Source organism: Enhydra lutris, unplaced genomic scaffold (assembly GCF_002288905.1).
Source record: "Enhydra lutris kenyoni isolate GAN:26980312 unplaced genomic scaffold, ASM228890v2 scaffoldscaffold36, whole genome shotgun sequence".
Lineage (NCBI taxonomy): Eukaryota > Metazoa > Chordata > Mammalia > Carnivora > Mustelidae > Enhydra > Enhydra lutris.
In genome coordinates, this window is record NW_019154120.1 from 894,870 (window position 1) to 913,272 (window position 18,403).

At 46.1% G+C, this 18,403-nt stretch overlaps 1 protein-coding gene across 3 annotated transcripts in view; it reads right to left on the reverse strand.

Annotated features, from left to right (window-relative positions):
• The window catches only part of LOC111154218 (ATPase phospholipid transporting 9B (putative)), a 227,591-nt gene that overhangs the window by 188,717 nt on the left and 20,471 nt on the right, over window positions 1-18,403 (reverse strand). For 2 of the 3 annotated variants that reach the window (XM_022513694.1, XM_022513693.1), the window contains exons 2-4: window positions 18,095-18,268; window positions 4,986-5,136; window positions 2,218-2,331 (exon numbers count right to left, since the gene is read on the reverse strand). In XM_022513694.1, the coding sequence (XP_022369402.1) occupies window positions 2,218-2,331; window positions 4,986-5,136; window positions 18,095-18,268 (439 nt within the window). Of the gene's footprint in view, window positions 1-2,217; window positions 2,332-4,985; window positions 5,137-18,094; window positions 18,269-18,403 lie in introns of those variants that run through there. The other variant, XM_022513696.1, reaches the window with a different exon arrangement.

Here is an 18,403-nt window from a genome sequence, read left to right on the forward strand (position 1 = left end):
GGAAGCAGAGGACAGGCACCGATGCTGGCACGCACACGCTCACTCCAGCCGTGGCCGACACAGGCGACTCTGTGAACGGCTGAACCAAAACTCCTCATCAGGAATCCACCTACGACTAATACTTTCTTTGGTCAAAAGCTACTTAAATCGCAGTTAATAGGAAAAGATGCAGAAGAAAAGCAGAAATGAATACATTTTACTTTAGATGTTTAAGGAGATCTTGTGTTCCGAGACAATCACTGCTAAAGTGAATTTCAACCCGAGATGGGAGCGATGCTGAAGCGGTCCAGGGCAACCAGGTGAAGCGGGGGTAGGAAGCAGGGCCAGATATAACACACCGACACTCCAAGTACAGCTGTGTTTTCGGGATGAGCAAGTGTTTTCCCTACGCGCTATCTGTAACGCTGCGCTGCTTTTACTGGAACCTGGGAGAGGTGAGGAGCGGCCTGTCAATGCGACTTCCAGGATGCACAAAGCCTGTGGGGTCTCCAGCTCACGAGCACGGGGAACAGCGTACCATCACACGGACCACGACAGCAAAGTCTGTAACTGTGAAAAATGAGCAGAAACGTCAAAGTCTCCTTTTCTGGAAGACGGACATACTCGGTCAGTGGAACACTTCAGAGAAGTGAAAAGTGAACGAACTGGATCGTACGTGTCATCACGGATCCATTATATAAATCACGGATCCATTATATAAATCAATGTGAAGCCAAAAAAGCATGATGCAAAAGGACATATACAGTAAGATAATCTTTATATAAATTTTTACAGCGTGCAAACAACACTGGGTTTTATTCCAGTGACACGAACATGAACAGCACAATTACTACGAGAGACGTAACAACTGAGTCTCAAATGCAGAATAGGGGTTGCCCACAGGGGAAGAAAGGAGCAAGGAAGAAAGAAACCAGTCCCCTCTGTCCTCTCTCCACAGCTGCCTGGCCTGAGCCTACTGTGACAACAGGTCTGAGCTTCCTGAGCTGCGCAACACCTACAGAGGCAGACAGCTCTCCCCCACTCAGGAGGAAACGGGAGTGCCCGCTGACCTCCCCTCCATCACAGCCCCTGTGTCCCCACGCTCTAGCCACATCCCAGTCCCCGGGCTCCCCCTGCCTGCACATCTCTCCCCTGCTGCGCGCACGGCCCAGCCACTCTGTCGTCCGGATGGCATTCGGGTGCCGCCCCTCAGAGCGGCCTTCCTCGACCACCTGTTTCAATAAGCCTGATGTCTTCCAACCTTGCTAATCTAATGAGTGGAGAGGTATTCGTTCACTCAGTGACTATGTATTTGTGCGACAAATGCAGTCACTTTCTCCGCTCAAACCCATGCTATTCGGAATCCATGTGGACGCGACAGGAGACGCTGCTTCAACTGAGCCTCTCCGCGAGGTTCCTGTCCCCTGGTGGCCCTCCCTGGCGCATCTAAGACCATCCCTGGGTGGCGGCAGGGCTGCACCAAGCACACGGATGAGCTCGGGAGCACGGTGACCACATCTCCAGTTCTGAAGGGAGCGCTTAGGTGGGGATGTGGGCACTACTCTGCCCTTTCACTCACTATGTTTTCTTGACCGGATTATGCTGGTAATCTGCCCAAAAGGAAGCAGTGCATTCTTCCAGGTGAGAGGAAGAAAGAAGGCGCACATGTTGTCTGGATAAGCTGAAAATGATTGGCAAACGGCATCAAACCAGTAAAACAGCATTATGTCTCAAGTGGCAATCCTCGATGCTAAGGGTCAGCTGCGTTTCACAGACTTTAACACCCTGAGCTGTCAGCCTGGAACCGTCTGGACTTCATCGGTGAGCTACTTCAGCCAAACGCTAAGAACTGCCTGTCCGTCAGGACGCCAAGAGCCACTGAGCAGACACCGACAGCGCCGTCTGCATGGGAGAGAGCTGGCTGGAGAGACGGACCTGGGGTCGCAGGGCACGTCTAGGATGCCCCACGGAAACCAGCCCTCACGCCCAGCAGCAAAGGCGCCTAGTGGCCTCTGGGCCAAGAACCCCGGGCAGCGCGCGGCCGTGACACTCTGGCGAGGCTGCAAACCCCCTCGTGGCAGAGCTCTGCACGATCTCGCCGCAGAAGCGCCCCAAGAAACAGCAGCAAGACCGCGCGTCTTGAGATCGGGTCGGTTTATCTGGCAACCACCTGCACTCTTACAACCAGGTATTAAATAGTTAATAATTTAGCTGAATTTCAAAAATCTGTTCTTTTACCAGAGGAGCCCAGTAGGTGTAGAGGTAGCCTATTTTCAGTGCTGGTACGAACTGGGAGCAGGATACTACCAGAAAATAGAGATTCAAGAAAAACTTGAATTGTTCATATAAAACCTAAAAAGGAAAAGAAAAAAATTAACACAATCTCTTGAAGGAAAGCCTGTAATACTTCAATTAATTAAGGCAGCACAGTATCTAACTACATCTGCCTCAAACAGTGACAACCAGCCCTGAGTGACGGTAAATTTAGTCTAACTCTGACATCAGCTTCCCAATAGCTGCATCCCATGTTTGTTAGGCCTACTCAAAGTTATATTTAAAATAAATTGAAAAAAAGACAACTAGAATTTCCAATTATGTTAACAGCATCCTCTACAAGTTTTTATTTTCTTATATACGATTTTGAGTTTTGCACACTCCTCTGTAAATCTTTGTAGATCAAAGCAAATGAGATAGCAAAACCTTCCCAATGTTACTAAGTCAATAAATATCCGTATTTATATACACAAAAATGTATCTCTTGATAACTCAGAAAATTTTATAAAGGGAAAATCATATTAACGCTGCATTTATGAAAAGGTAAAAAATGTGATAGCCAAGTCTCTGAACATGAACATCTGGGTAGCTTTAAAATAACTGAGTGAGCAAGCAAAACGTACACATTATGACTTCATAAAAACTGCCTTAATCTCCTCTATTTAACTTTTCTCGAAGCATAAAAAATGACGACATGTAAAAGCGCGTGAACTGCAGACCAATTCAGGAAAGCGCGACCTATACCCTTTATAATCTCTTGGCAGATGATCTGCAATAATATTTTCAAATACAAAATAAGTATCATTCAATAAAATTTAGGAAAGCAAATCCTGAAACTTTGTTTTTGTTTTTTAATTCAAACAGAGTTATCTTTAAGGAAGCAAACCCAAGATCTGGTATATTAATAGACTTCTACTTACAAATTCTCAAATTATTAAATTTAAATTGAAAACCAAAATGGAACAAAACGCATGTTTATAGACGGGAATAATTCAAATGGTGCACTGTAATTGCAATTAAACTTACAACCCTGCAACTTCCAAATCAAAATCTCCCTGGATGCCATTTCATATGCAACTTGGAAGGAGCAGAAATTTTAACAAGAGCAGAGCAATGGGTTAAGTACTCACGGGTGGCTTAGAGTCTGGAACCACAGTTTTTAACATAATGAAGTTTTCCACATCATCATACAGTTATTTTTGCGACTCAAAAATCAGCTGCATTGATGACACGCTTATATTCATAATCATATTCAATTGCTGTCTAAAAATGTTTTGTGTCATTTCATAAATTAATCTCAGCAGGAGAGAAAGCTCTTTTTCCTCAGTGATTTCTTTAAAATCTCAGCATAAATTATATCTATTAGCAATTCAAAAATTGCCATTTGTGCTAAAAATGGCATAGAATTCCTACTGTGCAATTATCAGATGTTTCTAAAATACTACGTTTTAGATGAAAAGCCCAATTTAAGAGGCAATCTAAGGATGAATTTGCACGGTAAGAGTCACACAGCCACACCAACAGGTACCCTCAGGACGCGGACTGTCCTGGCGGCTGTGGGGGTTCCCTCTGGTCAGAGTGGGGCTGCACTGTGGGGCTGCACACCACTGTAATCAATACTCTATTGTCTACTGAATGAACTCTGTGACCTTTAGGAAAATGCACAATGCTTCGCCGATCTGCGAGTATTTAAAATTTAAAGAAAACAGCAGCTTCATTCAATAAAGATGAGAATATTTATCTGCCTGAAAGACAGCGTACATTTTACTGTCCTGACAAAAGAGCTGTCATTTCACGATGGAGCCAGCAGTTCTGTGTGTTTTAATAAAGAGTAAATTAGATATGAAGCATTCGCCGACTCTTAGATGGTTGGGGGAGGGTGGTGAGGGGCAATATAAAATCAGCGTGATTATTTAAATTAAAACATGAAAAATAAAACAGCCCTTATTTCACATTACCAAGAGATTTTCTTGCAAAAGGGCATCAGAGCAGATAGCTAGAATATGTAAAAAAACCTTGATATAGAAATATAACCAGTACCAGCTTCTTTCTGCCTTTAGAAAGATGAATAAATTGGTCTATAAAAACAGAAATAATGTAAAAAAGAAAACAACCAAATTATTCAATCATCCTAAATACAAACTCAGCTTTGTATCTTAAGCCAAAAATATCACTGGCAACAAAAAAAGTAACAAAATATTTAAACTTCATTATTTATACTTAGCACAATACCTAATTAAAGATAACTAATGATATAACAATATAACATGGCCTGAGATTTATAATGTGAAGTAGAAAATACATTTATAAATGCTTACAGATATTTTGTTACTGAGTCATGGTTGTATAAAAAATAATTTTACTTTGATCACGAAGTTCCTTAGCAGGCTTTAAACTTAACTTTCCAACTCGCCTCCACACAAAACTTACGACTTATTTTCTGATAATTTAATTTAGGCTTACTTGATTATTTCTACAGTAATATAAATATGTTTATCTAGGACCGAAGTCAAGCTATAAATTTTCTTTCACTGAACTCCACAATGTACCCACTAAAAGTGCTCATGAATTATTTAACAACTACTGAAACATGGACAGTTCAGAAGCAAAAGGTCACTGATTTGTAGGTGACACAATTAACGGAAAAAAATATTAAAAAAAAGATCGGTGAAAACAGAAGCAGCCAGCAATCTCTCATATGAAACCCTTTCATAAAAATGTAATAGTCTTACCCCAGGTATAAAGGTAAATACATTGTATTTCTGATTTTTTATAGAGTTTCTGGGATGCTTTTCTTCACACTTTTCAGGATGCCCGAGCCACACCGTGCGCGCTTTCAGTTCTCTCTTTCTTTGACAAATACTTATCAGCCAGCCACAGCAACTGCACGAAACAAAAGACACTCATTATGTACCTTGTTTAAAATTTTTAAATTAATTCTACATATTTAGAGCCAATACTGGTTGTTTCTGTATTTACTAAATACTGACAGCACATCTAAAGCTAATCTGTAAAGTTTGTCTTAAACAGGTTATACTGATATAAATCTGACATAAAACACTGAAAGAGACTTGTATGAGTGCATAATGACTTCTAGAACCTCAGGGAAATGATCTTCCCTGTTTAGAGCTTCTTACTGACAAAACCATTAACATTCTGAAGAGTCAGTGCTCTTCTATGGGGAGAAAAGGACAGCCGTGCTGCTTGCAATTCTCAACACACCACTCAGTGATCCAATGGTAAAGGTCCTCAGACATCAAGTCACCCAGGATGTGAACCCTCTCTTTGAGGTAATCACTTTTTTCCTCTCTTAAAGATGACTATTTTAGTAATGGGTTAAGCCTCTGCCTTCAGCTCCGGTCATGGTCTCAGGGTCCTGGGATAGACCCTGGCATCGGGCTCTCTGCTCCACGGGGAGCCTGCTTCCCCCCCGCTCTCTGCCTCTCTGCCTACTTGTGATCTCTGTCTCTCTCTCTGTCAAATAAACAAAATCTTAAAAAAATAAAAAATATTAAAAATAAATAAAAATAAAATAAATAAAATTAAGACTTGGGCTCAGTTCCATACTGAGAAGGATACTGGTGTGTGCTGGGACAGGCTCGTGTGAATAAAGACTCAGCCGCACTTGCATACAAACACCTCTGGCTGGGCCATTCTGCATGTGTTCACAGGCAATCTGTCCGCGCGCCAACAGTGCCAGGGCTCAAACACTCCACGTTCTGCACATCCAACCCATTATTTTTGGATACGGAAAATAAACTTTCTTTCAAATACTTAAGAAAAATGGCAAAAAGGTATCAAAATCACGTGAACTACGTATTAAACAATGCTGAACTTGAACGTCAGCATTAACAATCTGGTTTCGCTCAGGTCTCCGAACTGCAGAGGACGACCAGAAGGGCCTACTGCGGGCGCCGGCCGACGGCTCCGTCCGCGTGCAGCCCGGGCCCGAACGGCGCCAGGAGCCGGGGCGGAGGCCGTCCTCCTCCTCTCCGGACAGCCGCGGGGGGCTGCGCGACAGCGTCGGTCCGGAGGTGCGGTTCTGGGGAACGGGGCCCACGGGGCTTCCGTCCTGAAATCACTGCGCGTCTGCACGGGGGCGCGGGCCCGCTCCGCCCGTCACGGGGACATCAGTCTTCGGCGTCCCGACTGCCCGGTGTCGCTCGCGGTGGCGTCCTCCAGTCCGAAACGGTCTGTCTGTGCTGATCGTCGGCCGGTTTCCTGGCCGCGCGGGGGCTCTTCAGTCCGCGGCCAGCAGCCGCCGCCCTCGGGTGTGCGAGTCCACGAGCGAGAGCAGCCCAGCCCGGCCCGCCGCCCCCGGAGCGCCGACAGCTCGCAGGGGAAGGTCACTTCCAGGTCCCCAGGGACGACAACCTGCGCATTAGCAACGCCGAGTGACCGCCGGGGCAGCATCCCGCCTTCGGTGCCCCCGTTTGGGGGTGGGGGGGGGAATATTTCAGGAAAACATCAGGGACGCGCGACCATGTTCCCGCCCGAGCGGGACAAAAGTTAAGGCTTCAAACAGACAAGGACACACTCCGAATCCCCTCGGTCCGTCTCAAGCATCTCCAAGCTCACCCTGGCACACAAGCGTACCTGCCTGTGCTGCCTGATAAAGCGCCCCCGCTGCACATGACCATTTTAATATGAATTTACACGAAGTGAGATAAACAGTCCAGTCCCTCCGTCACATTAGCCTCATTTCAATAGATCAACAGCCACCGTGGCCATCGGCTACCACAGTGGACATCCCAGATCTAGAGCATTCTCATCGTCACAGGGAGGGTCCGTGGGCAGGGCTGGGCCGCATGGAGCACAGGGCAGTGGGTACAGCACGGGAGACACAAGCCTGCAGCGCTGCAGTCACAGCAAAGACCCTCCAGCGACGTATCCAAGTTCGAGTTCTTGTTCTGAAACATTTAACTGCCTAATGCGACAGTTTAACGTAAGAAAGTCAGACAGAGCTAAGACAAAACGGAAGGCAGGCAAAATTAAGTGTGTGAAAAATAAATATAAAATGTAGGAAATGCAGATTTTACCAACTTTATGGCAAAAGGCTCCATAAATGCACAACCGCTCTGGGCGTCCAAGGAACGCGGCAGACAACCCTCACCCACGCCACCGCGGGCGGGCCTGAACCTGGCGACCAGCTAAGTTCCAAAGCCTTCCCCTCTATAAACTATACATTAAATACCAAGGGCTAAAAACATACACAACTCAACTGTTTATTAATTTTTTTCTCTATAACTCCGTAGAGAAAAACAAAAACAAACAAAAAAAAAACACCAAGATTCCTAGACATCCGAGATGTAACTATTTCCAACACTTCGCTACTAAGAACTATCAAGGAACAAGTGTTATTACTAATTATTTCCTTATGCAAGCACAGAAGCAAGTCGTCACATGCTGTTTCACAAAATTAAATGAACACAGGGCTTGAGGGTTTACCAGCCTGGAGCGCCACCAGAATCGCCACTGGATGGTGCAGACAGGACACAGGGCCCGAAAGGAAGATAGGTGCCTTGAATGCCAAGAGCAAAGGACATAAACACCGAACATTTAAAACAAACAAAACAAAACCTGTAACCCCAAAGAGTGAGCTTTACGGAGCTATAGAGCTAAGCAGGAAAATAAAATTACGGGCCATTTTTTAGTAAAACATACTGGTAAACACTGGTACTGAGCAAGCGAACTTTAGAGGAGCAGAGAGTAACCAGGAGCCGCAGCAGCTCACCATCCCACGCAGGCAGAGCGCCTTCTAAATGCGGATCACCCAGGGGACACCCCCCATCCCAACACCCACGACAAAGCAACACTAAATCCAATACTGAACAAAGTATATCCTGCCTTCCCACATGGCAGGATTAGAAGCTTTCCACAAATGCTTCTATAATCAGAATAATACTCTATACTGAATAAAGTATCTTTAATATACCAAGATCCGTCTCCTAGAACTTCAGCCATAGTTATACAACTCCCAAAGTTTAGAAAGCCTTCTTTGAAAAGCGACCCAACTTAGACACTCTGGATATCCAACAGGTGCCCACAGTTACCCAGAGCAGCACAGCCCAGCGTCTCCTTAAAACATCGTCTCCCTATGGTCTGCGCCGCCAACGTGCTGCAGGTTCCTGGAAAGTGTAGAGACCACGAAGAACAGGAGTCATCCCGGCATCTGACATCCCCCCTCCCCTGACCCACCCATACAACCCCCTGCTCCTATGAACACGGCCTTGGTGGCTCCACTTTCCCAAGGGAAAGAGCGACTGTTGGTAAGGAGTGAAACGGAAGGCTCACGAGAAAGACCTCACCCCCAGCCCCAGAGAGCCAGCGCACCCGCGTGCTTCGCCGTGACTCACAGGAATGACAAAGTTCTGGAGGGCAGATGATGGAAAAGTTTTTTCAATGTGGCAGAGCTGGAATTTTTACCAAGTAATAAAAATGAGAAAGCAGTTTTTAAGCCATTAAGAAATTAAAGCCTACTCAGTTGCTGAAATTAGGAAGAATAATTATAAAATAAGCCTTAGTAGTCAGAGGGTCTGCAAATAGAAATACATTGAAATATTTACAACTTAGTATTGTTATTTGCCACCTACCTTTATTGCAATATTCACCCACATTTCCCCCTGCAATTAAACTAAGTAATTTTACGTATCTTCTACTTGTTGATCCAACATCTAATAACGTTACAGTAAACACTGAATTTTATAATGCCTAACATTTAGGGAATAAAAAAGTAGAAAATACTCAAAAATGAAAATGTATAAGAAATTAAGAAAATAAAGCTAATCTAAGTTGTTAGATGTACAAAGTTGCTGTGTTTTTAGGTGCAGTTTTAAATTTGAACAATTCCTCAGTACGGCAGATATCACCGACCAGGAAGAGCACGACGGTATCTTGGGCCATTTCTCGTCCCGTATGGCAAAAAAGACACATGTTAGCGCCACACAGAGTGATCAGAACGTGCCAACATGGTTCAGTTAGCTTTTTCTACACGATCACCACTTATGGAGACAGACTTTATATACACATTTATTATATTTTATTGCTTAATCTCCTCAAAACGGTGTTTTTGCTAGCGTCTACATTTGCAAATATATTCTTCATGTTTTCCTTAAAAGAAAAAAATAATATATTAGAAACAAAATCCAAACTTTGGCTATGTTCCATTTAGTAGGAACAAAGTGCTGTAAAAGACCAAAAATAATTAATTCAGGAACAGGGGCGCCTGCTTGGCCCAGCTGGAAGCGCATGTGACTCTTGATCCCAGGGTTGTGAGTTCAAGACTCACGCTGGGTGCAGAGATCGTCTAAATAAATAAAACTTCTCCAGAAGCTAATTCAGCGGCGTGTTCAACACCGGGAAAAGACTCCACACGCGGCAAGTCCGGAGTTCTGGGCATCACTGGGCAGCAGGCTAAGTACCAGTGCCCCAGCGCGTAAGGCCGTCCCGGAGTCCCCCCGTCACCAGGCAAACGGGCCGCGTCCTCACGGTCTGCGCCGCCAGCGCCGCCCCCGCGCCCGCGCTGTCAGCCGCTCTGACGGCCCCGCTCTCAGCGCCGGGTGGTGCTGCCCGCGCGACGTGCGAGTTCTCGGACTTCCGACTCCAGCCGGCCTCGCGCCGGGTCCGCCTTAGGATGGGAGGCCGGCCTTGACCCACTAAAAGACGCCAGTCAGGATCAGCCTTATTTAGGGGCGCCCGGGGGGCTCAGGTCACGGTCCCAGGGTCCTGGGATCGGCCCCGCACCGGGCTCCCTGCTCAGCGGGAAGCCTGCCGCGCCCCCTGCTGTGCTCTCCGTCAAATAAATAAAACTCTTTGAAGAAAAAGACAGAAAGGACCGGTCTTACTTGGAGCACAACATCCTCACCCTAGCACCCGTCCCGTCCACAGAGCAAAGGGCCAGGACTTTCGAGTGTCAAATCAGACCTTGGCTCGGTTTCTGGCTCGACCCTAAGCAGCACCAGCGGGGCCCCTCCGGCTCCCGGCCGCGGACAGCGGTGAGAGCGGGCGCCCAGCGGCTGAAAACGGCGCGCGCCGCGGAGGAGGAGCGGCGGCCGTGCCCGGGCGCCCGCGCTGCGCCCCGCACTCGCGGAGAGCGCGCGGCGGGCACCGCAGCCCCGCAGCCCCGCAGCCCCGCAGCCGCCGCGGAGATGCAGGATCCGGGCCCGGCTCCGCCCAGCCTCCTCCGCTGCAAGCTCTCCTTGGCGCACAGCCCTGGCCACCGCACCGCAGCTCCCACGGCCACACTTGCGCCGCCGGGCCTCCCTGACAGACAGTCCTAACGTTACGCCGCAGCCAATACAAATGCATGACTATTGATTTTCCTTTGCTGGTTATTGATCTCTCTACCAACGCATGACCAACTTCCGCATGTCTTCCGTCCTCTTGTGAATCCCAGTCACCTCCCCACTCAAATGACCGCATGTTCCCAATTAAGGATAAGATAAAAGTCATCTACTCCACCAATACTTCAGTCTTCCACACCTACCCTTCCCTCTGCCTGAAAGGACAGTATTAGTCTTCAGGTATTCGTCTTCCTTCCCAAAACCGTCTTTTCCCCCAAACTGTCCCTGTCCTTTATTTTTCAAAGACTTAACCACAAGTCCCTTGACATTTTCAGAAACATCACCCTTCTGTACGGCTTCCATTATCACGACAGGACGCTGAAACCCACATCTCCAGACCCTGCTTCCGCATCTGACAGCATTGTCTGTCCCACACCAACCCAGCGCAAGGCCGGTTTTAGTCAAGAAAACAGTCAGCAGTTTTAGATGAGCGGTCTACTGGAACACAAAACAACACACAAAACACAAAACACAAAAAACAAAACAAAACCCAAAAAACCCACCGGTAAGCTCACATCATACTTAGTGGTGAAATACTGAAAGCTTTCCAGGACTAGGAACAAGAAGCAAGAAGGGAGACTCACCACTGCTATTCCACATAACAGTCTATGTGCCAGACCGACCCACAGGGCGGAAAGGAAGAAAAAAAAAAAGCATACAGGTTATAAAAGAAAGAAATAAAACGGTCTCTGTTTGCAGATAACTTGACTGTCCATGTAGAAAATTACGTGAGATCTACAAAAACACTCTTAGCACGAACAGTAAGGTCGTAAGATAAAAGACAAACATACAAAATCCATCTCTAGTTTTACACACCGGAACGAACAGGTGGAAACCAAAATTTAAAATACCAGTTACAAATACCAAGAAGGAAAGAACAAAAGGAAAAATACGTAGGAATAAATCTAACAGATAAGACTTGTGTGCTAAAAACAACAAAATGCTGATAAAAAGGTCAAAGTCTCAATAAATGGAGAGAAGTAAACTGTGATCTAGATGACAACACAGTAAACATTTCAATTCTCCCAAGTGAATACACAGGTTAAACATAATTCCTATCAAAAATCCCTGAGAGGATTTTCCACACGGGCTAAATTATTCTAACATGTCTACGGAAAGGCCAAGTGGCCAGAATAGTTAAGAGTCTTGAAAAAGGAAAGATACAAGGAAGCGACGCACCCCGCGCGAAGACGGAGGCGCTTGCCGAAGAAGGTGCGCCCGGCAAGTCGGACGCCGCCCTCGCCAGTCCGCGACGAGGCAGACAAGCCGAGGCCCCCGCAAGCGGCCACCACACACACACTCTAACCACCCAAACGAAAAACAATGACAACAAGGTTGACATCTCTCCTCGCCTGCTGGTGGGAATGTGGGGCGGCGCAACCGGCCTGGGCAACAGCTCGCCCCGGCGTAAGAAACGAAACATCCCCTTATCATGCGGCCCGGCAGCTGCGCTCCTACACACCTACCCCGGAGAGAAGAAAGCTTATGTCTACACACAAAACACCCGCACGTGATGATGATTCACAGCGGCTTTACTCAGAACATCCGAAAACCTGAGACCATCCAAACGCCGTGCAGGGGGCGGGCGGCGAAACGTCCCGCCGGCCGCGAGCGACCTGTCAGCGCACACACTCGAATGCCTGTCATGGGCGCTGTGTCGGCTGAAACAGGCCAATCTCCAAAAATCACAGATTGAATGGTTCCACTTAATTACAGAACCGGAGAAGGGATTAGTGGTTGCCAGACGCTAGGACCTCGGGCAGGAGAGAGAACACGACTAGAGAAGGCAGCAGACAGGAGGCACGTGGTGGCCGGGACCCCGTCTCTTTACGGCAGTGCTGGTTACACAGACCCAGACGTGTAGCGAAAATGTGGAGAGCTACACAGTCCACACCAGCATCAACCTTCTGGTTTGACACAACACTACAGTTACTTCGGATACAACCCTGGGGGGGGGGGCGCCTGGGTGAATCAGTCCATTAAGCGTCTGCCTTCAGCTCAGGTCATGATCTCAGGGTCCTGGAATGGAGCCCCATGTGGGCCTGGCTCCCTGCTCAGTGGGGACCCTGCTTCCCACCCCCCGCTCCTCCCACCTCAGGCTCACTCTTTCTCTCTCAAATAAATGAATAAAATCTTGGAAAAAAGAAATGACACAGCCACTGGGGGGGAACTGGGTGAAGGATAAGTGGGACCCCCCATACTATCTCTGTGACTTCCTGTGAAGCTGTAATTATTTCAAAACGTTTTTAAGATTCTATTTATTTATCTGACGGAGAGAGATCACAAGCAGCAGGCAGAGAGAGAGGGGGAAGCAGGCTCCCCACTGAGCAGAGAGCCCGATGCAGGACTCGATCCCAGGACCCTGGGATCACGACCTGAGCCAAAGGCACGTGCGTAACCGACTGAGCCCCCAGGCACCCCAGAAAAGTTTTTGTTTTTAATAAAACAAAGTAAAAGTATGAAAACTATATACCATGCAAACGCCAATCAAAGAAAGCTGCTCGAGAGAGAGAGAAATCAAGAAACAAAGTGTTAATAACAGGACACACTGAGGGTCTCGGGAGGGAAGGGGGGGGTGAGACTGGGGACGTGGACGAAGCAGGGCACCTGTGAGGGGCACTGGCCGCGGCACGTGGTGCTGGGTCACTCCCTGTGCCGCACGCTGTGTGTTAACGGACTGAAGTTAAAATAAAGAAAGCCGGAATCCACCATCGAAGTTGGACATTATGAACCTGCACAGAAGAAATACTATCAGGGACAAAGACCAATCCAATTACAAACAGTAAGTCGGTGACCCCACACTCGCATCGTCAGTAACACACCCTAAAATATATAAAGCAAAACCGACACAATTCGAAGCAGGAGCCACCCTTGATGACGTTGCGAGACTCCGCAGGTTTCTCAGTCACTGACAGTAGCTTTAAATATGAACACAGACGATTCAGTCACGACTGCGAACAAATACAACTCACTAACATACAAAGCAACCCAGTCAACAAAAAAGCATAAATTATTTCCAAATACACACAGAAAACTAACACTGACCATCTACGATGAACCATAAAGCAAGTCCCAACACGTTACAGAGCCTGAAAGAAAAAAAAAACTGTAAGTATGTTCTCGGGCCACAGTGGAATTAAGATAACAGTAGATCATGCAGGCCCTGGGTGGCTCAGTCCACGAAGCGTGTGACTTCAGCGCAGGTCACGATCTCTGGGTTCTGAGACCCAGCCAGTCTCCTGTCTCCCAGCTCTGCGCCGACTCTGTTTCTCCCGCTCCCGCTGCCCCTCCCCCACTGCTTGTGCTCTCTCTCTTGCTCTCACTTTCTCTCTCTCAAATAAATAGTCTTTTAAAAAAAAAAAGTTAACAGTCGATTACAAAAAGATAATTAGGAAAATTCCCGACTGTTTGGAAATTAAGCAGCATGGTTCTAAATTGAACATCAACTAAAGCAGAAAAGACAATGTAAATCAGAACATATTTTGCACTAAATGATAATGAAAATACCACGTGTCAAATCTGAAATACATCTATTTTTAAAAAAGAAAAAAGTACAATGCTGGTGATCTGAGAATCCAACTTAGGAAGCCAGAAGAACCGTAAGTTAAACTCAAAAGGATGAAAAAGATTAAGGGCAGACCAGATTTCAATGACAGAGGAAGGAGACACCCTAAGGAGGACACTGTGTCACCCACACAGTGGCCCACAGAGAATGTTTAATGTGAATCTAATGGTGAGGAGACCTCAGACAAACCAATATTTGAAATGTTCTACAAAATACCTGTTGTGTAGTCCTCATAAACATTGATGGAATAAAAGACAAAGAAATGGCAAAGACAAAAGACAAAAAGCGGCTCCAGATTCCTGGAGACAGAACAGAACAGGCAGGCCACCTAAACGCCATGGCACCTAGAGAGGAAGGGCGCTCCGTGGGCAGGATCGGAACAGGAGACAGAGCTGTGCCAGACACTACCTCCTGCACATGACAACTGCCCAGTGGCCACATACGAAAACAGCCTCTTCCTAAGAGACATGCACCGAGCTACAAAGATCAGAGAGGGGGTGCCTGGGTGGCTCAGTGGGTTAAGCCTCTGCCTTCGGCTCAGGTCATGATCTCAGGGTCCTGGGATCGAGTCCCGCATCGGGCTCTCTGCTCAGCAGGGAGCCTGCTTCTCTCTCTCTCTCTCTGCCTGCCTCCCCATCTACTTGTGATCTCTCTCTGTCAAATAAATAAATAAAATCTTAAAAAAAAAAAAAATGAACTATTGAGACTTCATCCAGATCAAAAGCTTCTGCCCAGCAAAGGAAACAGTCAACAAAACCAAAACACAACTGACAGAAGGGGAGAAGATATTTGCAAATGACATATCAGATAAAGGACTAGTATCCAAAATCTATAAAGAACTTATCAAACTCAACACCCAAAAAACAAATAATCCAATCAAGAAATGGGCAGAAGACATGAACAGATGTTTCTGCAGAGAAAACATCCAGATGGCCAACAGACACATGAAAAAGGGCTCGACATCACTGGGGCATCAAGGAAATACAAGTCAAAACCACACCACCTCACACCAGTCAGAATGGCTAAAATTAACAAGTCGGGAAATGACAGATGCTGGCGAGGATGTGGAGAAAGGGGAGCCTCCTGCACTGTTGGTGGGAATGCAAGCTGGTGCAGCCACTCTGGAAAACAGCATGGAGGTTCCTTAAAACGTTGAAAATAGAGCTACCGGGGCACCTGGGTGGCTCAGTGGGTTAAGCCTCTGCCTTCAGCTCAGGTCATGATCTCAGGGTCCTGGGATCGAGCCCCGCATCAGGCTCTCTGCTCAGCAGTGAGCCTGCTTCCTCCTCTCTCTGCCTGCCTCTCTGCCTACTTGTGATCTCTCTCTCTCTCTGTGTCAAATAATTAAAAAAAAAAAAAAAGAAAAGAAAAGAAAACAGAGCTACCTTATGACCCAGCAATCACACTACTGGGTATTTACCCTAAAGATACAAACGTAGTGATCTGAAGGGGCACACGCACCCAAACGTTCATAGCAGCAATGTCTACAATAGCCAAACTATGAAAGAACCTAGATGTCCATCAACAGATGAATGGATAAAGAAGATGTGGTATATATATAAAATGGAATACTATGCAGCCATCAAAAGAAATGAAATCTTGCCATTTGCGACGACGTGGATGGAACTAGAGGGTATCACGCTTAGTGAAATAAGTCAATCGTAGAAAGACAATTATCATGATCTCCCTGATACGAGGAAGTTGAGATGCAACGTGAGGGGTTTGGTGGGGAAGAAAGGAATAAATGAAACAAGATGGGATCGGGAGGGAGACAAACCATAAGAGACTCTTCATCTCACAAAACAAACTGAGGGTTGCTGGGAGGAGCGGGGGTAGGGAAAGGGTGGCTCGGTTATGGACATTGGGGAAGGTATGTGATACGGCGAGTGCTGTGAAGTGTGTAAACCTGTTGATCACAGACCTGTACCCCTGGGGCTAATAATACATTATATGTTAATTTAAAAAAAAATTAAAAAAAAAAAAAAGAATTGATCCCACTGAAAATTTCAAAGTGAAAAAAAACAAAGTGAATTTATTTCAAGGTTGGATTTATTTCACGATAAAAGTTTAAAATTTCAAAAGCAAAGACAACACTAGAAGTTTGGATCTTTGAAGAGAACTGGTAACCTCCTAAGAAGATTAATAAGGAAAAGGGAGACAGAGATGGAGTAAAAAAAAAAAAAAAAAAGTGACAACCGTCCAGAGCCTTATACATCTTACATTACAGGAATTTATACATTTGAAAGTAGATAAACCCCCTGAAAAGCAGAAAGCATCACAACTGACACAAGAAAAACAAAACAAAACAATTCTGCACAGCCCTGCACCATTTAAGAAATGAAGTCTAGAATTGTTAAATATCCCCAAAGAATACTCTCGGAATACTGGCTATTTAACCCAGAAAATGTTTTTTGAAAAAACTATACCATTCATTAAAAATTAGTAACACAAGTCAGTGACTTCTAAAACCTTATTTAGCCATGAAATTCCTTCTTCATGTGAAAACCTTAAAATATACTGGAAAGATAAAGTCAGACACTAACTGGAGGCTGAGAGGGGTGATAAGCCTATGTCCTGCCTGGCTAACTTCCTGAGTCTGCGAGGCCGAGCTCTCGGAGGGACCCCTCAGAGTCCTTGGGAGTCCATGGGCCACTGTTTGAACACCACCACATGAGCCGTCCCCGAAATCAAATCAGTTGTAAAAACATCTTTTTGCAAACTTCTAAAGAGCTACTGAGAATGATAAACACGACACCTTTCTACAATTACTATACTCCTTTTATGGGCAAAGGGATATAAATTCATGCTGGTAAGAAAGGCACTGACGACACACTTAACACAGCAGAAAGACTATAAAAGTTGTCATTTATCTGACACACCCCACTCAAGTTATGCTGGATTCGGTCAGCTGAAATCTCGCCCTGCCTGTCCCCGGGCTGGAGGACAGCCAGTGAGCACAGGGTGCCGTTTCACAGACCAGACTCCAAAGCCCAGGATGAGCACAGCTGAAGTTTATCTCAGCCACCAGTGAACTCGTTTCAAATCCGAACAGTTCTTATCTTTGTTTCTTCCTGGTTAAATTAAATGAAGAATATTCTTCCAAGTCTAAGCATTCAAGCTGAACGACACACGGAGCCACGGTGTTATTAAACTGCATTTCACACGCCCGTATCTGCCTTTCTGGATGAGAGCAGGATTACAGATGGGAGAGAACAGAGAACTGTTCACAAATGCCAACACAGTGACCAGAACTGACTCTACCATGCATTCAGGACAAAACCACTCTTTCTCTGTCTTCTAAACATTTATTTTTTATTTTTTTTTTTTAAAGATTTTATTTATTTATTTGACAGAGAGATCACAAGCAGGCAGAGAGGCAGGCAGAGAGAGAGGAGGAAGCAGGCTCCCCTAGAGAGCAGAGAGCCGGATGCGGGGCTCGATCCCAGGACTCTGAGATCATGACCTGAGCCGAAGGCAGCGGCTTAACCCACTGAGCCACCCAGGCGCCCCAGTCTTCTAAACATTTAAATTTCTCATTAAAAAAGTGAACTTGAGGACACCTGTGTGGCTAAGTCAGTTAAGCATCTGCCTTTGGCTCAGGTCATGATCCCAAGGTTCTGGATTCAAGTCTTGAATGGGGCTCCTTGCTCAGCGGGGAGCCTGCCTCTCCCTCTGCCTGCGGCTCCCCTGCTTATGCGCTTCCACCCTCTCTCTCTCTGACAAATAAAATCTTTAAAAAAAAAAAGTGAACTTGGTTTTCGTTTTCTGATTAGCACTATTTGCTTTTAACTAATGTTCAACACTCTCTATGATGTCATCTCATTAGAGCGTCTTCTTTACTTTGATATAAGAATAAGTGCGTCAGAAGCGGAGCTTATAAATACCTTAACTGTGGACCTGACAGCACAGGAAATTAGGCAGCAAGAGCACAAACCTGGTGCAGAGGAACTTCCATCCTCCACAGACAAACCCCTCCAGCCCTCTCTTCCTTCGCGCGATCCTAGCTCGTGGTAATGTGTGGTAATCACTTTCGTCATTCTCGAAGCCTTCTTCAGACATCATTAGTGGCATTTCATCCGAATGGGCAGACTCATCTTCCAGCTGGTACCTGGTCAGAGGTAAGAACAGAGTGCTGAGACAGGCCAAGCAGTCTTCTGTCACAGGCAAGGGTATTATTTAAGACAAGAGCTGGCCCAATTCTACTAATCACACTTGTGTTTTCTCTTCAAACTGAGCTGTCTAC